Source organism: Phoxinus phoxinus (genome assembly GCF_949152265.1).
Source record: "Phoxinus phoxinus genome assembly, chromosome: 4".
Lineage (NCBI taxonomy): Eukaryota > Metazoa > Chordata > Actinopteri > Cypriniformes > Leuciscidae > Phoxinus > Phoxinus phoxinus.
In genome coordinates this window covers 39,599,120-39,619,982 of record NC_136879.1, presented here as the reverse complement: position 1 = coordinate 39,619,982, position 20,863 = coordinate 39,599,120, and the positions used below count along the sequence as shown (strand labels likewise).

At 40.5% G+C, this 20,863-nt stretch overlaps 2 protein-coding genes across 5 annotated transcripts in view; both read left to right on the top strand.

Moving 5' to 3' along the window:
- Positions 1-2,835: 2,835 nt before the first annotated feature.
- LOC306997066 (uncharacterized protein) overlaps positions 2,836-20,863 on the top strand; it is a 39,212-nt gene continuing 21,184 nt past the window's right edge. Inside the window, exons 1-3 of one of the 3 annotated variants that reach the window (XM_079610127.1) lie at positions 2,836-4,920; positions 5,545-5,793; positions 6,077-7,346. In XM_079610127.1, coding sequence (XP_079466253.1) covers positions 5,709-5,793; positions 6,077-7,005 — 1,014 coding nt within the window. In that variant the 5' untranslated portion in view covers positions 2,836-4,920; positions 5,545-5,708 and the 3' untranslated portion in view covers positions 7,006-7,346. The other 2 variants (XM_079610126.1, XM_079610125.1) reach the window with 2 other exon arrangements.
- Positions 11,913-20,863, top strand: part of LOC306997051 (uncharacterized protein) — a 45,067-nt gene continuing 36,116 nt past the window's right edge. Inside the window, exon 1 of one of the 2 annotated variants that reach the window (XM_079610089.1) lies at positions 11,913-12,009. The gene's annotated coding sequence lies outside the window, so the exon portion shown is untranslated. The remainder of the gene's footprint in view (positions 12,010-20,863) is intronic. The other variant, XM_079610085.1, reaches the window with a different exon arrangement.

The following is a 20,863-nucleotide window of genomic DNA, read 5'->3' as shown; positions in this document are numbered from 1 at the left end:
CCAGTGGCGCTTTTCCACTGCATTGTACGATCGGCTCGTTTCGCTTTAGCTCGGTTTGCTTGTCCACTGCGGTGGGATGGGATTATACACTGATCGTTATAGTTGATCCGCTCCTCGGCAACCAACGAGACGGAACGTCTGCACTTCGTCCACTGACCACAATTCAGATTCAGCATTTGTATGGTCAAGTAGTCTAATGGCATCGTTTCTGTAAAGCTGCAAGATTCAGGATGAATCATGATGCTTTGATTAAAATATAAATCACGATTCAGAATAGACAACTAAACAATATATCTTACTTAATTTACTTGATGTTCTGACAAACTGCCAATTGTTGGAATGCAGTCTTTTTGTTTAAAGACTTAATATTTTATTAGGCTAATTTGAATTATTTTTCTAAATCGATTTGAATGAACTCACTTGTTCCATTACTGGACGCATCAGTGTTTTTGAACGAATCTCTTGAGTTAGGCTAACTTTTGTAACGATTGATGAGAATTGTGCAAAACAACAAAAAACAAAACATGTAACTTACAATTACCAAATTAACAGTCTAACAAAATAACTGAATCATAACGTTTAACTGAGCTGCTGAAAAGCATCTTTATCTCATTCAATAGTCCCTGTTTTCACCTCATTCATTATGGTGATGTCTGAGATCTTCTGTAAATTGGCACATCAAGCTCGTCATTAGTGTCAGACAAACTACTATCAATGTGTGTTTTATGTTTTACCCTTCAGGTTAAAGTACAGGACTAAAAATACTATAAATGTTACACAAACCACACCTGCAAACTCTTTCTGACACTGAAATCGACCATTCACGTGATTAGTTCAGATCTGAGGAGTTTTTATTTGAATATCTGAAGGGAAATTACTGTCTTCATAAAAGTTTTAATGGCATCTTCTTTTATTTTTCCTCAGTATGTCTAATAAAGTAGTGTTTATAAGCGCAGCGCAGCGCTGCTTGTGTTCAGGAATAACCGCTGTATTTCTGCTTTTCCACAAGTGTGACCTTTTATCAGAGAGTAAATTTTCATTTTCTTTCAGCCTGTCATAGGCTTAAATGTGAGGTTTATCATTTTTGTTTTTGTTTTGTCAATATTATTTGAGCTATTCATATTGCATTTTCTATCATATTTTAACAGTTTAGGATGTCACCATAGACAGTGGTGTTGTTTCAAAACAATTTTGCTACCCAAACAAAATGTTCTGTCACAATATAAAAAATGTTCACAGGATTTAGAAGATTATCGGGCCTCTATTATTCTCAATGTAGCCTACATTAATGATCTTCCAGCTGCCTGGACCTTAATGTACAGATGTAGCCTATACGGATGACGCTGTGATCTTCATACTCGGTAAAAACAAACCTTACAAACGCACTAACCAGAGTTCAAAACTGGTTAAATCAAATTTGTCTCATTCTTAATACCAAAAAGGCTGTTGTGATGATGTTTACAAAAAAAAAAAAAAAAAAAACTGTGAAGCCAAAAACTATAGAATTTGATTGTCAGACGCCCACTGAAAAACTACCAACAAGAAGTAGGCCCTAGATCTTCTGTGTTTTTGGGAGGTGAAGAATTGGAGTTGGTAGACCAGTTTAAGTACCTTGGGGTTATACTGGATTTAAACCTCACTTTCACAAAGCACATAAAAAAGGTAACCAATGCTATAAAATTTAATTGACAAAATTACAAACATTAGGTCTTTCATTACAACAGAGGCTGCTAAATCCTATCTCCACTGTAAATGATTATTTCTCACATTGAATACGGCTTCACAGTTTGGTCATTTGCTAGTGCTACTGCATTAAAACCCATTGATCAACTTTATAAAAAAGCAGTTAAGGTATTTGAAACGAAACAACAGTCGTTTCACCTTTCTTCAATTCTTGAGAAGTATCAATTCCTAAGTTTTGAAAATCTTAAAGTTTTTAAAAGTAGCTGTCTTATCTATAGGTCAGTGAATGGAATGGCCCCACCACCCCTGGGGGATTTTATCAAAAAGAGAAATAGCAAGACTAGTACGAGGTCAATTACTCGGGGGGACTGTGAGTCCTATTCAGAAATTTTCACAAAATGTCTTCTCTATTAAAGGCACACATTGGAACAGTATGCCCACGGAAATTACAGGTATAGCCCCATTTTTGTATAATTTAAGAAACAGCTTAAAATATGGCTGAATAATAACTGAAAACTGAAACTGAAACAGATAGGTAGATTTATTTCTATTTTTATACAGTAACTAGCATGGGAGGTCTATGCACAGGCATTTACGCACCTTAAATAAGTATTACAATAAGTACTTTTAATGTTTTTTAGCCTCTATATGTTTACTAGTTGTTATGCATTTTGTTTGTTTGTTTATGTTTTTTGTTTTTGTTTGTATGTCTGGGAGTACGGATGGAAATTAGCATTGTGCTAAATCCGGCGTATTTACGTCAACTTTGATGTCAAAGTTGTGTCAAAGTCATGTCAAGGTCAAAGAGGTGTCAAAGTTATCTAAGGACAAAATTATATCAGCCTCATACAGAGATATAGCCTGAATTTAGCCTATTCAGACCCGGGTTCGAATCCACTGTGAGACACCAATGTGTCCCTGAGCAAGACACTTAACCCCTAATTGCTCCAGAGGCGTGCGACCTCTGACATATATAGCAATTGTAAGTCGCTTTGGATAAAAGCGTCAGCTAAATGAATAAATGTAAATGTAAATGTAAATATAATGATGACCAATTTTCATAGGGGAAGCTGTACCGTATTTTCCGGACTATAAGTCGCACTTTTTTCATAGTTTTGCTGGTCCTGCAACTTATAGTCAGGTGCGACTTATATATCAAAATTAATTCATACTGAGATGAACCAAGAGAAAACATTTCCGTCTACAGCCGCGAGAGGGCGCTCTAGTTGGCGGAGTTTTTCAGAAGCGACACCGAGGAAGAACTCAATGGATTCAGTGTTGTGGAATGAGATCGGGAGCTTGGTGAACTTGCTTACCGGTAACTTGTTGGACTCGCTGGTCTATGTTAATTTAGCCTATTCAGCCTCCCAGGTATATGTTCTTTATGCTATTGTGTAGGGTTTCCTGCAGAAAATGTGTTAGTTAAGGTGTAACTTAACTTTGTGTAACTTAACTTTGTGTTAGCCTACATGTAGCCATACACATCAGCATAAATGCTCCCGATAAATGATTTGTTAATAAAGCATTAACATTCACAAACCACTGTTAATTTAACATAAAAGCAAGCAGGCTGTGTGCATGGTTTGCCATGACTGAATGCGCGCAAAGTGCACTCCCTTAATAATTCCTATAAAGCTGACATCAGTACATCACAATCTCATACATCTGATATTATCAATGAAGCTGACTGCATAATGAATCTTTCATAATATTCTTTATAATCAGAGGATTTGCCAGCATACATAATTCAGCACTGAACAAAAAGTCAGTTTTGAGCGGTGAGGAGATTCTCTCTTAAATGCTTCTGATTGGCCATTGCGTTCAAGAAATCAACACATATGTCTGTGATTGGCTACATCGCTCAACGCTGCAAACATGTTACAAATAGAAACTCTGGCCTGTAAATCGTTTCTATTTTGTTTTAGTTGTTGCTTTTCTGCAACAGATGAATAACAATTTATTAGTTTTTATAAGTTTTATTCATAGATATTTCTATTTAATCGTTTTATTCTCTCGCAGCCCGCACACACACAGTGAGTGCATTACCGCCCGCGCTCGCACTCGCCCATCAAATCTAGTCCCGCACCGCACGTCTCTAGATCACGGTCCGGCCCGAGTATAGCGGCGGGAAATATCGGGCTCGGGCAGAGAATCTAAGCTCTAAACAGGACAGAGTAACATGGCGGATATTGCTCGTATAAATTTTTTTGACAACGTAGTTAAGGCGGCAGGCGTGTGTTGCTTAGGCGGCTGCCTTAGTTCCAAAGTGCTGCGGGAAACCCTGTGTTATGCTAACATGCCGGACACCTATTCAGCCTGTTGTTCTGTGTGCTATTGTGTAGCTGAATAACTTGCCTTTCCAGATTAAATGTCTGTTCTTGGTCTTGGATTTTGTGAAATACATTTCGAAATAAATGCGACTTATAGTCCAGTGCGACTTATGTGTTTTTTTCCTCTTCATGACGCATTTTTTGACTGATGCGACTTATAGTCCGGAAAATACGGTAGATTGCCTAATGGCTTGTGCTAGAGGTTCCAGAGAAAGACAAAATAAAACTGGCGCGAGTGGACATCCCTGTCTTGTTCCACGCTGCAGGGTAAAAGAAGAAGAGATTGTCACCTGTTAGAACACTTGCTAAAGGTGAGTGGTATAGCGCCTTGATCATTGCTATAAAATGATGCCTGAAACCAAAACATTGCAATACTGCCCACATGTATTTCCACTCTATCCTATCGAAGGCTTTCTCTGCGTCAGGTGAAAATATGGCATAAGGATTTGGGTGTGTCTCTGCCACATCTATAATGTGTATCAGCCTTCTCATGTTAACAGATGCATAGTGTCCCTTGATAAAGCCTGTTTGGTCTTCATTGACTAGAGATTGAATAGAGAGTACTTTGGCATATCTTAAAATCACTTGTAAGTAAGGATATTGGTCTAAAGCTAGAGCACTCAAAGGGATCTTTTCCCTTTTTCAGTTTAAGGTGATGAGTGCTGTTTTTTTCTTGATTGCAAAAGTGCCCACCATGTCCCAGAGTTCATGTTAAGGATAGCCGATCTGTCTTGCCAACGCAGTAATCTGAAGATGAGGGTGCGTGGCTTCTTGGAGTTAGCCTCTCCTCCATCATACACACGATGTGCCCGTTCAATGTCAATGTCTCGGTCCACCAGTGAAGGGATCCACTTGGGGAGATCATCTTTCAGGTAGCCGATTGCATCCGAACCCTCCACTGCTACTGGTAAGCGAACCAGCCTTACATTATTTCTTCGTCCCCTGTCTTCCAGGTCTGTCAACTTTGTGGTGAGCTGGTCTAGCTGTGTCCTTAGCTCGATAACCGATCGCCTGTCCTCTCGTGCAGCCGCCTGAACAGAGTCTACTCGGTCTTGAGTCCTTTTAGTTGATTTGGCTACCTTCTCAAGTTCACTGCTAATCTCCTTCACAGTTTCATTAGTCTTTTGGATTTCCTTTCGTAAATCACGTAGTGTTGGGACCAGGATAGAGTCCACAGCTTCTCTGACCGCGGAGGCTACGACCACATCTAGACCACGTTGTTGTTCTTGGAGGGCTAGCTTTTTGCCATTAGCAATAGCTGCATTGAGTTCTTCCTTGGAGATGGCAGAATTCTTGAATTTTTTCTTTAACGCCGATTGTTCATTTTTCCTTTTCCGTGCTTCTTTGATTTGGGAAGGATTCATGATGAGATAGATGTCAAAGTATGTGATAGGATTATTGAAAAAATAAGACTATGCGAGTAGAGCTAAAAACAATGCTGGCATCGCTGTCGATGGGTCACGTGATCTCATTTGTTTTGCTGTTAAAGTAATCCAGTATAAATTAAGTAATTTATCTTTGATTTTTCCAGATCTGGTCCTGTGGGCGTCAGTATCACACAGTGATCACAGTTCACACCTGCAGTGAAGCCCCTCCCACAACAATTCACCAATAAATACTGGGAATATTCCCATCATCCTACAAGAGAAGGACAAACTCCAGGAGTAGCAGCTGAAATCTGTGTGACTGTTAAAGATGGAGTTTATTAAAGAGGAGATTGAAGACATGAGTGATCCAGAACCATCCAGAATAAAACATGAAGATACTGAGGAACAAATAGGTTGGTGTCCATTCTTGATTCTTCATTATCTTGACTGTTGAGAAACATTAAGGTAACAAAGCTTCAGTTCAACAGATTGGATGATAAATAATGATACAGAAAATGCATCTAAATGGTCAAAATCTTGAATAGCTTGTCATTTACATTTTAAATGGATTAACAAGAAAGTTAATAAACTAAAGTTTGGCACATCAAAAATCTGATACTTGATACTCTGTTGCTCTCTTCTGTTAAATCAGAGTTCACTTAAACTTATTTTAACCACATAATATTTTTATTTTAGAGTGGATGGACGTGAAAAAGCAAAATCATGAACTGGATGAAGCAGAGGAACAGCAGAGCATCAATGCTAATAAGCTGTACACCTGCCCTCAATGTGGAAAGAGCTTCCGACGAAAAGGAAACCTTAAAACACACGTAAGAATTCATACTGGAGAGAAACCGTGTACATGCCCTCAGTGTGGAAAGAGTTTCAGGCGAAAAGGAAACCTTAAAACACACGTAAGAATTCATACTGGAGAGAAACCGTATACATGCCCTCAGTGTGGAAAGAGTTACAGTCAAAAAGACAACCTTAATGTACACATAAGAGTTCACACTGGAGAGAAACCATTTAACTGTGATCAGTGTGGTAAAGAGTTTATTTCGTCATCACATCTAAAACGACACCTGAAAGTTCATTCAGACGAGAAGCCTTATGTGTGTTCTCTCTGTGGAAGGAGTTATTCACGGCTGGACGATTTTAAACAGCACCAGAAAATACATACAGGTGTGAGAGATCATGTGTGTTGTGACTGTGGGAAGAGCTTTACTACATCTAGTCATCTGAAACAGCACCAAAGAATTCATACTGGAGAAAAACCTTACAAGTGCTCATACTGTGACAAAAGTTACACTCAGTCTGCACACCTGAAAGCACATGAGCGAGTTCACACTGGAGAGAAGCCGTACAACTGTACTCAGTGTGAGAAGAGTTTCACATATTTAGCTGATCTCAAATCTCATCTGCTCCGTCACTCTGGAGAAAAGCCATTTAACTGTGATCAGTGTGGTAAAGATTTTATTTCATCATCACGTCTAAAACGACATTTGAAAGGTCATTCAAATGAGAGGCCTTTTGTGTGTTCACTTTGTGGAAAGAGTTTTTTATGGCTAAAAGGTTTTAAACAGCACCAGAAAACACATGATGAAGTGAAAGATCAAGTGTTGTGACTGTGGGCAGAGCTTTAATAGAGATGATCAACTGGAACAGCACCAAAGAACTCATACTGGAGAAAAAACTTTCACTTTTGTGCTTATTCGTATGCCAAAAATGTTGAAAACGCAAACGTTTCTTGTCTTGTCACATCATTTTTTTTATTAAATTAATCGCGATATCATATTTTCATTTAAAAAAACGGCGTAAATTCATAAAAAGTTGAATAGGGGAGCGCGACCAAGTGGAATTTAAATGTCAAAGTATGAATTTTTTTCAATTTTTTTTACTATGCATTGATCACTTGTTTATTTATTAAGAATATAGCCTGTTCATGCAATAAACCCTTTAAAATGTGATTTTAAGCTTGTTTGTATTATTATTACTGTTAGTATTATTAATAATAATAATTTTGCATGCAGCTGCCACACACAAATATAATTAAATTGTTATTTTGTTCTAACATACACCACCTGGTGCTACTTGGACACGTCATCAGTGAGGAACCCGGGGTCAACAGATGTTACGGGTCTTTAATCAACAGACACCCTTGCCGGGGCGACCCTGCCAATCAGTCCCCGGCTTGTGTCCAAGTGGCGTGCTACTCCACAGATCTCCCCTCCAGATCCACAGCCATCATGAGGCTTTTTCGGCAGCCTCAGAGATGCTCTTTATGGCTCGCCTGCACAGTTGTCCTTTAACTCCAAGGAGTTTTAGTGTTCGGAGCAACGACTGTCCATCAAAGCCCCGGCATCCGACCTCCACTGGCTCACTGCATGCTTTCCAGCCGCTGCTCCTGCACTCCTCCACCAGCTCTGCATACTTGGCTCTCTTGCGCTCATTTGCCTCCTCCAATCTGTCTTCCCAGGGGACCGTAAGCTCCACTATGACCACCTGCCTAGTCAACTCCGATGTTATCACCACGTCAGGGTGGAGTGTAGTGGCCGTGATGTGCCTCCTCCCCAGCTCTGACAAAGGAGATGGTTTGCTTGGAGGTATGCTGATTCTTACTGCTCTGAATCACTGCGGTGATTGTATCTAGTCCTGAGAACCTGTTCATCCCCTAAAGCCTTTGGACAGCAGCTGAGGATATGCTCCAGTGTGCCACTCCTTTGGCACAGTTGGCATGCTGGTGAGTCTACCAAGCGCCAGCGGTGTAGGTTAGATGGGCTAGGTAGAAGATTGTACACCGAGCTGATGAGGAACTTAATGCACAGTGGTTTAGAGCTCCACAACTCTGCCCAGGTGATCTTGCGCTGCTCGGCGTTCTCCCACCTAGTCTAGGCGCCTTGCTGTTGCATACCGAGCATCTTGGTCAGGCGGTCTTCCTCCACCTCTGTCGGTACCTCGTCCTGCACCAACTGACGCTTCTCCCTCCCTCTTACTTTGTCATAGCGTGGCTTAGGAAAACTGCCCAGGCCTGCACGTCCCACCGCCACATTGCCAACCAAGACACCATGCCTCAGCCGCGCTTCTGCTCTGTCCACCGCTACCTGAGCCTGCCACTTCCTTCCCGTCTTAACGCAGATTAATCATCCGCATCGGATGAATCTCAGTACATTAAGACCTCCCTGAGAGGTGTGACCTTGAACTCCTCGGACAAGCTGCTAATTGGAAGCTGCATGGGGACTGTGGGTGCCCTAACCACCTCCTGAGGAACTGACTGATGGTTCCCTTCAGTGCTTCTACCATTGTCATGGGTACCTCGTATACGAGAACGGGCCAGAGAAGCCTCGGCAGGATTCCGTGCTGGTACACCCAGGTTTTGTACTTTCCTGGAAGCCCCGACTTGTCGACTGCAGTGAGCCAGTTCATCACGTTGTTTCTGGTTTGTCGGAGAGTGGTTGTGTCCTTAAAGGGATAGTTCACTTTAAAATAAATTGTTTTATATGTTTTAGCTTACCTCAAGGGCATCCAAGATGTAGGTGTCTTTGAGGTTTGTTTCCACAGTATTTTCAATTTTGATATTTTTAGGTCAAACCGTTCTTGTCTGTCAGTCATATCATGCAGGTCTATGGGGTCCACCTCAAAGAGCATGCACAGAGAAGTCCAAATTAAACATGATTTAATGACTCGTAAATGTAAGTACACATTTATGGCCTAAGACACGAAACGAGTGGTTTGTGTGAGAAAACGAACAGTAAATATCGTTTTTACCTCTTGTAACACAGCCATGGCCAAGTGATCTGAGGGCGCAGGTGCTTCCTTCTGTGTGACGTGTGCGCAGACTGGTGCATAGAAATATATACACTAGATTTCGCATTAAAGACATTCGTTCCAATGAACTGCCGTAGCCAAGGCGAAATCTAGTGTATACATCTATGCACCAGTCTGCGCACACGTCACACACCAGGAAGCGCGCGCGCCCTCAGATCACTTTGGACGTGGCTGTGTTACAAGAGGTAAAAACGATATAAATACTGTTCGTTTTCTCACACAAACCGCTCGTTTCGTGTCTTAGGCCATCAATGTGTACTTACATTTATGAGTCATTAAATCATGTTTAATTTGGACTTCTCTGTGCATGCTCTTTGAGGTGGAGCCCATAGACCTGCATGATATGACTGACAGACAATAACGGTTTGACCTAAAAATATAAAAATTGAAAATACTGTGGAAACAAAGACACCTACATCTTGGATGGCCTTGAGGTAAGCTAAAACATACCAAAAATTTATTTCAAAGTGAACTATCCCTTTAAGGGAGCTGTCAAAGATATTCCCCAAGCTCTTGACTGGTCTTTCTGTTACTGATGGAATTTGTGACCCCTCCAAGGTAAAGCGGAACCGGTCGGCCACTTTGTCTTTCTTTAAAACCAGGGACCATCCTTGCCCAGAAGCCATCTGCACCCCGGGACTGAAGCCGCTGTCACGGTAAGGTCATCCATGAAGGCTCTTACGGGTGGCTGCCGAGTACCAGATCTAGACATGGGGCCTCTACACTCCACCTCTGCTGATTTGATGATCATGTTCATGGCTAGAGCGAAGAGTGGTACAGAGATTGTACAGCCGGTAATAATACCCTTTTCTAGCTGTTGCCAGGCAGATGTCACCGATCCTGATGAAACTCTCAATCTGAAACTGCTGTAGTAGTCCAGAATGAGGTTGCGGATCGTCTCTGGCACATGTCTTGTCAGTGCTTCTTTGACCAATTGCAATTACAATATTTGATGATTTTATTTATTTATTGCAAAATTGTGCCGCCCTTATATCTCGATCCATGATATTGATCCATAATAGAAGGATGATTGGATGAGGGATGGATGTATGAAAAATACATCGCGGAGCAGAGAGGAGACTGACAACACACTGACAGACAGGTTACTTTTGATATTAAACCTATTAAACAAAGTCTCACCTTTCAAATTTGGTCATTTTTAAAAAGAAATTTAAACAATAAATACCGTTTTGTGGCTCTTTAATGTGTTGTGACAGATCGCTGTAGAGCCTCAGTTAAAGCTGCTCGAGAACCGATCATCTCTTCCTTCTAGTTCATTTATAGCATCAAATAAACATGAATGAACATCAGGAGGAATGTTGTTTTAACCGCGGAAAGGCATCAGTACACTCCGCTTCTCAAGTTCAAATCCTCCCATGTTAATCTACTGACTCTCCTGACTGCTTTGTCGGACAAAATGGCGGATGATTGGTCAGATCACCTGTCAATCAAGCTCCCTGCGAAGGGTCAATTGCTTCCACTTTGTTATAATACCAACAGTTGACCGTGGAATATTTAGTAGTGTGGAAACTTAACGAATGGACTTATTGCACAGGTGAAAACCTATCACTGTACACTTGAATTCAGTGAGCTCCTGAGAGCGACCCATTCTTTCACTAATGTTTGTAGAAGCGGCTGCATTCCTTTTATACATCTGTGGCCATGGAAGTGTGTGTTTTTTTTTTGTTTTTTGTTTTTTAAGAGAAGCTTATTATTGATTGAATTCTCTGTGTGAAGACCAGAACTCATTGGCAAATGTTCTGCTAAATTCTATAACGATCGATTTATATACACCTAAATTATGCAAACAACTTGCTCATGCTTTTTTCAATCACTGCCTTCCATAAATCAATTAAATATTCCTGATCAAGCTTTTTGCAGTGCTTCCATTACATAAAAATAAATAAATTTAGCAATTCAATCTTTAAAAACAAATAAATTCTCTGGTACTGACAGTCTTCTTTCAGAGTTCGATCAATTATTTAGTAAAAACAGCTCCATTCTTGTTAAATGTGTAGGAATCTTTTCTTCCACCTAAAGACCAATTACTTTAATTTACAGGCCAAGACACCACAATGATAGATAATTGGTGTTATTCAATATTGACTACACATTAATATCTCTTGGCCAAAAGATTAAAAGGTGTTTTGTTTTACATTCTATACATTTGCATACTCTAGTCTAACTGATGTCATTTCTTACCCTCATGGTTTTTTTCTCATTAGAAAATTATTGTTATATTTTCTCTGTACTCTGTTGGCAATGGGTGCATTTTGGGTTTTATTCATGTCAACTCTGGTAGTTTCTTTACATCAATAAAAATTTTTTTTATCTGGCATTCCTTTTAAATCTTCGCAGCCGCATCAAGTACTGTCCATCACACCTGAAGCACTGGATGAAAAGTTTCCTCGTAAAAACGATTATAGAGATATCTAATTTTTGACTAGTCTATTTAAAACACACACACACACACACACACACACACACACACACACACAGAGAGAGAGAGAGAGAGAGAGAGAGAGAGAGAGAGAGAGAGAGAGAGAGAGAGAGGGGGGGGTACATAGACATTCCTAATTCAATTTCGACAAGATATAGATATCAGATTCCCCCTCCCCCCCAAACAAACACACACACACACACCAGAGCCCCGCCCCTACGCGTCTTGATGTTATTATTGCCTGTGCTACTGCTACTGCTAACCATGTAGTCTACTTTGTTGTCACGGTGAGAAAAGCTATTTAAGGACTTATTAAATAACATCTGGATGCATTCATATGTGGTAAAAGTCTTCAACATGACAGGTATGTAAGCGCTGTGATTTTAATTGAATCATGTTGCAAAACGGGCCAACTGGAGTGTTTGTTCAATAACAGAGAACCGCAAACTTCTCGTCTGATTTGATCCCTCTATAGCCTATGGCTGCCTGCGTTTACTGCGAGTCTTAATGCACAGATCCGATAGACACGACTGGTGTCCGATATCTGTGTTTACATTTACATTAATTCCAGCCAGAAGTGATTGCCCTCTGATTTTGAATGGGCGTGCTATTAAAATGATTTAATTCATCTGGTGGCCACTGGTCATGACTATAAGTATAATATATACAGGAAAATAACGGTAATATTCGTGTGTTATTTTATTTACCGCAGAACTCTGAAGTAACGCTGTACGAGTTTTTTTTTTTTTTTTTTTTTTTTAAATGAATGAATTATAATTAATGAATGAGATCGAGTAGCTATTAGTGGAGCTTGTTGGTTTCCTCAGACGGTCTTCGTTTCGGAGTCACATCCTGGGCCTTCCTGGTCAGAAGTGACCGGACAGCTAAAAGTTAAACTTCCTCCATCCCAATAAAACCAATGCAATTTATTTTTGTTCTATAATATTTTTTCTTTATAATTTTGTATTTTGAGAGAATTTTATTGAATTTATTAATATTTATGCAATATTTATGGTCTATTTTTGCCATTGAAAATAATACAAACATTTATATATATATATATATATATATATATATATATATATATATATATATATATATATATATATATATATATATTTATTTTATTTTTTTTTATGCAGTATATTAGTTTAATATAGAGTCTAGGCCTTCAAAAAAAATGTTTTGAAGCAGATGAGCACCATCTGGTGAGAGTATGGAGAGAAAGCGTAGAACCGTAGTGTAACCACTAGATGGCATGCACAGCTCTCTATGGAGAGGGCGTGTGAATTCCCCAGCTGTTTATGGACACATTTACTTTTAAAAACATTTTTGGTGGATTTTAATATATATTTAAACAATCTCAAAAGCTATTTCTTATCAAGTTTTAGATAGATATTTTTTAGAAATAGTGATTTAAAGTTTTTGCATTATGATTAGTCAAACCTAAATATTGTATTAGAAAAAGAAGCTTGCCTAGAATAATTCTCCTAGAGTGGAAATCACACAATCCACCTAATATGTCATCATGGCTTACTGATCTAATGATGTTTAATATAAATATATATTTAATATATATATATATATATATATATATATATATATATATATACATATATATATATATATATATATACATACGCAGGATGTTTCTCAGTGATACGCTACTCAGTTTGAGGTACAGATGTTAATTTCTCACCATCAGCATTAACAATTTATGACAAACTGGTGTGTATAATTCTACTTTATTGCGGTGAACATGTGAGAACTGAATCAATAACGGTGCATACACATTAGCCGAGCTCTAGCGTTAATGATTGAAGTAACAAACATGTGTAAAACAAATCTTGTTCCATCCTTTATCTTTACTCAAAGTAGTAAGAACGACAGACGATCTGCATTACACCGCTAATAGTGGCCATAGCTGATTAGAACAATTATTTCAGTAATAACGCGAGTTAACCAGTTAGCCGGAGACCTACACAATATAAACTGCAAAACGACATATTTTTAACACTGAGTAGAAAATGTTTACATCAATAATTATTCATACAGGTTGTAAGTACTCTATTGTATTTGTTTGTGCTGTTGGTTGTAGTTTGATTACTTGATTTCAGATTTTCTTTATTTTTATCTGACAGTAGTTATTTTTTTTCCCTGAACACAGCACATACCGAACCGTACCTAAAACGCGATAACTGAACCGCGAGTATTGTGAACCGGTACACCCCTACTGTATACATACCGTTTTGTCTATGTTTTAAATCTGTTTCTGAAGCGTCTCAGCCTCACGTGTCAAAACAAACAGCACGAGGTGTCAGTGATATTTTTATTTCGCCTCTAGAGGTCGCTCTTGTACTGTGTAATGACAGCGGATCCTTCTCACCCGCTACACAGTAACGGACGTAACCGGAAAACCGATTTATGGCAAATAAATGCTGCTCGTGAAGTGCATTTTACATTAGCGGCAATTCGGGGGCGGCTATTGCTTGAATGATGGGTTCATTATTATTCTTAATGAAAAACACAACAAAACAGTACAATGACAAACTCGCTTATATTAAACAGAACTTTTATTAACAAAACGAATAAGCACTGCATACACTATTCTGATAAATGAAATCTGACTCCTGCTGCTGATCTGTGCTGAGAAATCTTAATCTGCGTAATCGGTGTGTAACTGAACACCGTGTAACACCGATAACACCATCCATCATTCACTTTAAAGTAATCCAGTATAAATTCAGTAATTTATCTTTGATTTTTCCAGATCTGGTCCTGTGGGCGTCAGTATCACACAGTGATCACAGTTCACATCTGCAGTGAAGCCCCTCCCACAACAATTCACCAATAAATACTGGGAATATTCCCATCATCCTACAAGAGAAGGACAAACTCCAGGAGTAGCAGCTGAAATCTGTGTGACTGTTAAAGATGGAGTTTATTAAAGAGGAGATTGAAGACATGAGTGATCCAGAACCATCCAGAATAAAACATGAAGACACTGAGGAACAAATAGGTTGGTGTCCATTATTGATTCTTCATTATTGACTGTTGAGAAACATTAAGGTAACAAAGCTTCAGGTCAACAGATTTGGTTCAAGATTTGTCAGTTCAACAAATAAATTATACAGAAAATGCATCTAAATGATCATAATATTGTATAGCTTTTGTCATCCACATTTTAAACGGATTAACAAGAAAGTGAACAAACCTTTGGTGAATCAAAGATCTGATACTTGTGTTACGAATTAAGTAACATCTCTACTCAAAGAGAACAAAAACATCCATAACAATTAACAGGGATCCAATCAACAAGATCCCTGGAGTCCCCGCTCTCACTCCCAAGGCTTCAAAACTCTCTTTAAAAGTGCAGAAAGTGAATTTATTAAACAAAATTAAATAAGGAGCAACATACATTTCAGGAGGGGGAAAAAGAACTAATTTAAGGATACTAACCTAGAAATCAGATAACAAACAAACTATACAAAAGCTTCCCTACCTACTTATAAACAAGAGAAAACAAATAATAAATTAAAGAGGCACATACCTACCATGCTCCGATTCGTTTCGATTAGGATGAAAGATAAGGCTTAACAGAACAAATCACCACTTAGCAAAAGGTAGTGGTTTACATCAAATGTCTCGTGTCCCAGTCCTTTAACAATCACCATGTACACCGTACTGCATAAACCATGAACACGTAGTCCGTCGAGGAAGCCACGAGAGCGGGGAACTGTAGATCCATGGTTCAGGAGACTAAAGGCGGGCATACACTGTGATTTCAGCAAGCTCCCTACTCACACTGAACGAGAAGATCGCATGCGATGTAATGCTAAAGCTCAGGATTTATGTGCTCACACTATACGGTCTAAACGCCGAGCTGCGACTTCACTGCTCGCACTATACGTGTGAAATATGCGCAAATCATGCGTGATAAACCTGTGCCGGGTTGCGCCTATATCATATATCCAGAGATATTGTCAAAACAAGCATCAGCTATCAACATCAAGATGATTTAGCATTTCCAATTTATGCATTAAATTATTATTGTATTATTAGTAGTATTATTATTAGGGAAGGCTACTTTTATTATTAAATTGATAGGCTATTATAATTAATTTGCCACACAATAATTTCATAGCGCATCACCGCATAACCAACACGCTGTGAGGATAATAAAATATTACATAGAAGATTACTCCTCCTCATTGAAAATGGTCTAAAACATTTAGGTCGATCACAATGAATTATAGGCATATCTTTAATTATTAACGGTCTATAATATGTCCGAACACTGCAATTATTAGTCATCAACAAAAACATTGTTTAACAAATCAATAAAAGAGGCACGGTGTAGATAGGCTACATCGCAGGAGGCTTGGAAGACGTGGGTAATGGTTAATCCATTTAGCAACACAAACTAGAGGTAAGCAACAGTAATTTGTAGATAGTTTGAGCTACCGAACTTAAAGATCTCCCCCTTTTTTTTTTTTTGCTGCAGATGAAATGGTTAAACTTCTGTCTTCGCGCTGGCGCAGTGAGGGAAAAAACACTGAGATTAGCGCAATCGGTTCGTAGCGCTGCTTCAGCTGTGCGATATAGTCACGAGGAGCGACCAAAATTTCTAACATGCCAGAAATTCATCCGACCAGGTCGGGAGAGGTTAATCACCTCTTGTTTCTCCCTGTACACTGCACGACAAACGACAAAGCTGAAAATCGTCCCGACCCGAAAAAGAGTTACACGAGTCAGAGTTTGGCTCAAAATCGCACAGTGTATGCCCGCCTTTAAGTACAGCGGCAATCACTCCCGTCACCAATCGGGTCACTCGTTAGCAGCTCCACCTGTGAGTCATTACAGAGAGAGAGAGAGATAGGCTGCGTCCCAATTCGCATACTATCCGTCCTAAATAGTATTCGAAAGTAGAATTAGTCTGTCCCAAATCGTAGTATGTTGAAATAAGTGTTCCAAAGATACCCGGATGGTCTACTATTTCCGGTCAGAATCCGAAGTGCAGATCGATGAACACTCTAATGGCTAATATTGCTTATAAACCATCGCGCGTTGGGTGAGGATTCGGTTAGAACTACAAACACGAGTGAAAAGTGTTAAAAAAAAATACAGACATGGAGGACGGGCGAGTCCGGCGTTATGTAGAAAGGTTTAGATAAAGGGGTTTGAGTGATTAATTATCAGTAGGCCTATCTAACCTGACGAAAATGTATGTATTTATTCAATGTTGTCCACATTATATTGCATCTGCAGCAGCATTGAGAACTTTTGTAAAGACACGTTTAGCCATTTAAATGCATCATTATACTTTTAAATGGATCATTATATTCAAATTGCAAACACATGAGGAGAGTATCCGCATGAAAGACCGGTAGGAAATTAAATTAGATTGAATGGAGGATTTTAACTGTGACAAGATGATTGACAGGGAAGTTTACAGTGGCAGGATGCACGCGACAGATCTGTCCGTTAAAGATGACGAAGTAATATGTCTGAAAGCTTGCCTACTTTTTTGCTACACACTCGAAGGTATATACTTTTTCTTCACAAAAAGAGTACATACTTTTAGGTCGTAGTATAAGTAGGCGAATGGGGACCCAGCCATAGAGAGAAACACACCAGGTATATGTTAGCATATAAATCCGCATTGAAGCTCCACACCCCAAACAGTTGGTGGCGGTAATGCACCAAATTGGTATGCCAACCGCCAATAAATTTAAAAAGAAGAAGAAGAAGAAACACACCAGGGAAAACTAGGCCACGAATATATGCATCTTCCCCAACAACACAAAGTAAACACACTCCCACGTAACAGTTGATACACTTTTGCTTTCTTCTGTCAAATTAGAATTAGAATTCACTTTAACTTATTTTAACCACATAATATTTTATATTTTAGACTGGATGGAGATGAAACCGCAAAAACATGAACTGAGTGAAGCAGAGGAGGAACAGCAGAGCATCAAAACTCAAAGAACAAAAACTAACCGGACACACTCATGCTCTCAGTGTGGAAAGAGTTTCACACAGAAAGGAAACCTTAACAAACACACAAGAATTCACACTGGAGAGAAACCGTATCCATGCACTCAGTGTGGGAAGAGTTTCAAATATAAATCTGATCTCAAATTTCATCTGCGTGTTCACTCTGAAGAAAAGCCATTTAACTGTGATCAGTGTGGTAAAGATTTTAATTCATCAACAAATCTGAAAAATCACCTGAAAGTTCATTCGGATGAGAGGCCTTATGTGTGTTCTCTCTGTGGAAAGAGTTTTACACGACTGTTCTGTTGTAAACTGCACCAGAAAACACATAATGAAGTGAGAGATCATGTGTGTTGTGACTGTGGGAAGAGCTTTATTACACCTGGCCAACTGAAACAGCACCAAAGAATTCATACTGGAGAAAAACCTTACAAGTGCTCATATTGTGACAAGAGATTCGCTCGATCTGATAACCTGAAATCACACGAGCGAGTTCACACTGGAGAGATGCCGTACAACTGTACTCAGTGTGAGAAGAGTTTTAAACATTTATTAAGCCTTCAAATTCATATAAAAAAATGTTGCAAGTGATTAACAATCGTTTTCATGTCAAATACCTCAAGTAAATTGTGAGATAAAAAAGTTTGTCCTAAAAGCACAATATCCTCTAGATCAGGGGTGTCCAAAGTCCCGGAGGGTTTGGTTTCAGAAGATTTGTGAACAGATTTTAAGAGAAAAGACTTTTGCACCATTTATTTTTGTCAAAAATATAATGTAGAAATGTAAAACTGAAACTGTTCATTTTGCAAAATTCTCAGAAAATGTATTTAAAGTCGGCATGAAATCAAAATTGACCCTATTTACTTTGTTAGCGGATATTACTAGTCTTGTGGTGAACAATTAATCCGTGCAAGTTAATACACGGAAAAAATTTTTTTGCCGAAGTTATCTTTAATCAAAGTTTGAAAAGTTACTTCCGGTTCTGGAATGGTTCTTTTTCTGATGACATAGGCTTGACGGCTTGGGTTGGTTAATCGCTTCGCCACTCCCCTCAAACCGTTACTCTGCTATGGGCGAGAGATGGGGAGGAGGAGCGCTGAAGTAAAACCCTGCCCTCTGTTCAATATTCCCTTTTACAAAAATTAAATATCCCAAATCTATTTAATCTTCAGTAAATACGAAAGCAAGTAGAACCATTTCTATTTGCAGTGCCTTTAATTTGCATACTAACTGATGAATACATTAATTCACACTCATGTGTTCCCCTTTCCTTTTCCTCTTTTGTTATCTACCTTTTTCCTTCATTAGCACATTATTGTTTTTTTTTCTCTGTATTCGGTTGGCAATGGGTGCATTGTTGTTAAATTGTTGTGTTTTATAAATATGTAAACTCTGTAATTTTGAGTTAATAAAAAAAACAATCTAACTGGCATTCCAAGTCTTTGCAGCACAAGTCCAACACATGAAGCACTGAATGAAAAGTTTTTCTTAATAAAAACAAATATGTCTAAATACATTTTGACTAGTCTAAATACTATTATTATAAGACATTTAAGTTTAAGTAATTAAACTTTTTACATTTACATTTAAGTAAATAGAGACATTTCTATTTCAATTTCGACTAGTCACTGATATTTTCAGATATCTGAATTACCTGATCCTAGTCGAATCTGCTGTTGTGTGATGTGAGACTGAATTTACTCAGCTCCTCCCCCACAGCAGAGCCCCACCCCTTCGCGTCTTGTTGATAATGCTATTGCTAACTGCTAACAACTGTAGTCTGCTGCTTTTGTTGCACTGAGAGAAAAGCTACTTAAGGAATTATTAAACAACATCTGAATGCATTTTCGACTCCAGCCCCTGAACACGGTCCAGTGTCGACTCCAGCCCCTGAACACGGCCCAGTGTCGACTCCAGCCCCTGAACACGGCCCAGTGTCGACTCCAGCCCCTGAACACGGTCCAGTGTCGACTCCAGCCCCTGAACACGGTCCAGTGTCGACTCCAGCCCCTGAACACTGTCCAGTGTCGACTCCAGCCCCTGAACACGGTCCAGTGTCGACTCCAGCCCCAGTTTCGACTCCAGCCCCTGAACACGGTCCAGTGTCGACTCCAGCCCCTGAACACGGTCCAGTGTCGACTCCAGCCCCTGAACACGGCCCAGTGTCGACTCCAGCCCCTGAACACGGCCCAGTGTCGACTCCAGCCCCTGAACACGGCCCAGTGTCGACTCCAGCCCCTGAACACGGCCCAGTGTCGACTCCAGCCCCTGAACACGGTCCAGTGTCGACTCCAGCCCCTGAACACGGCCCAGTGTCGACTCCAGCCCCTGAACACGGCCCAGTGTCGACTCCAGCCCCTGAACACGGTCCAGTGTCGACTCCAGCCCCTGAACACGGTCCAGTGTCGACTCCAGCCCCTGAACACGGCCCAGTGTCGACTCCAGCCCCTGAACACGGTCCAGTGTCGACTCCAGCCCCAGTTTCGACTCCAGCCCCTGAACACGGTCCAGTGTCGACTCCAGCCCCTGAACACGGTGCAGTGTCGACTCCAGCCCCAGTGTCGACTCCAGCCCCTGAACACGGCCCAGAGTCGACTCCAGCCCCTGAACACGGTCCAGTGTCGACTCCAGCCCCTGAACACGGTCCAGTGTCGACTCCAGCCCCTGAACACGGTGCAGTGTCGACTCCAGCCCCAGTGTCGACTCCAGCCCCTGAACACGGTCCAGTGTCGACTCCAGCCCCTGAACACGGTCCAGTGTCGACTCCAGCCCCAGTGTCGACTCCAGCCCCTGAACACGGCCCAGTGTCGACTCCAGCCCCTGAACACGGTCCAGTGTCGACTCCAGCCCTTGAACACGGCCCAGTGTCGACTCCAGCCCCTGAACACGGTCCAGTGTCGACTCCAGCCCCTGAACACGGCCCAGAGTCGACTCCAGCCCCTGAACACGGTCCAGTGTCGACTCCAGCCCCTGAACACGGTCCAGTGTCGACTCCAGCCCCTGAACACTGTCCAGTGTCGACTCCAGCCCCAGTGTCGACTCCAGCCCCTGAACACGGTCCAGTGTCGACTCTAGCCCCTGAACACGGTCCAGTGTCGACTCCAGCCCCTGAACACTGTCCAGTGTCGACTCCAGCCCCTGAACACGGTCCAGTGTCGACTCCAGCCCCAGTGTCGACTCCAGCCCCTGAACACGGTCCAGTGTCGACTCTAGCCCCT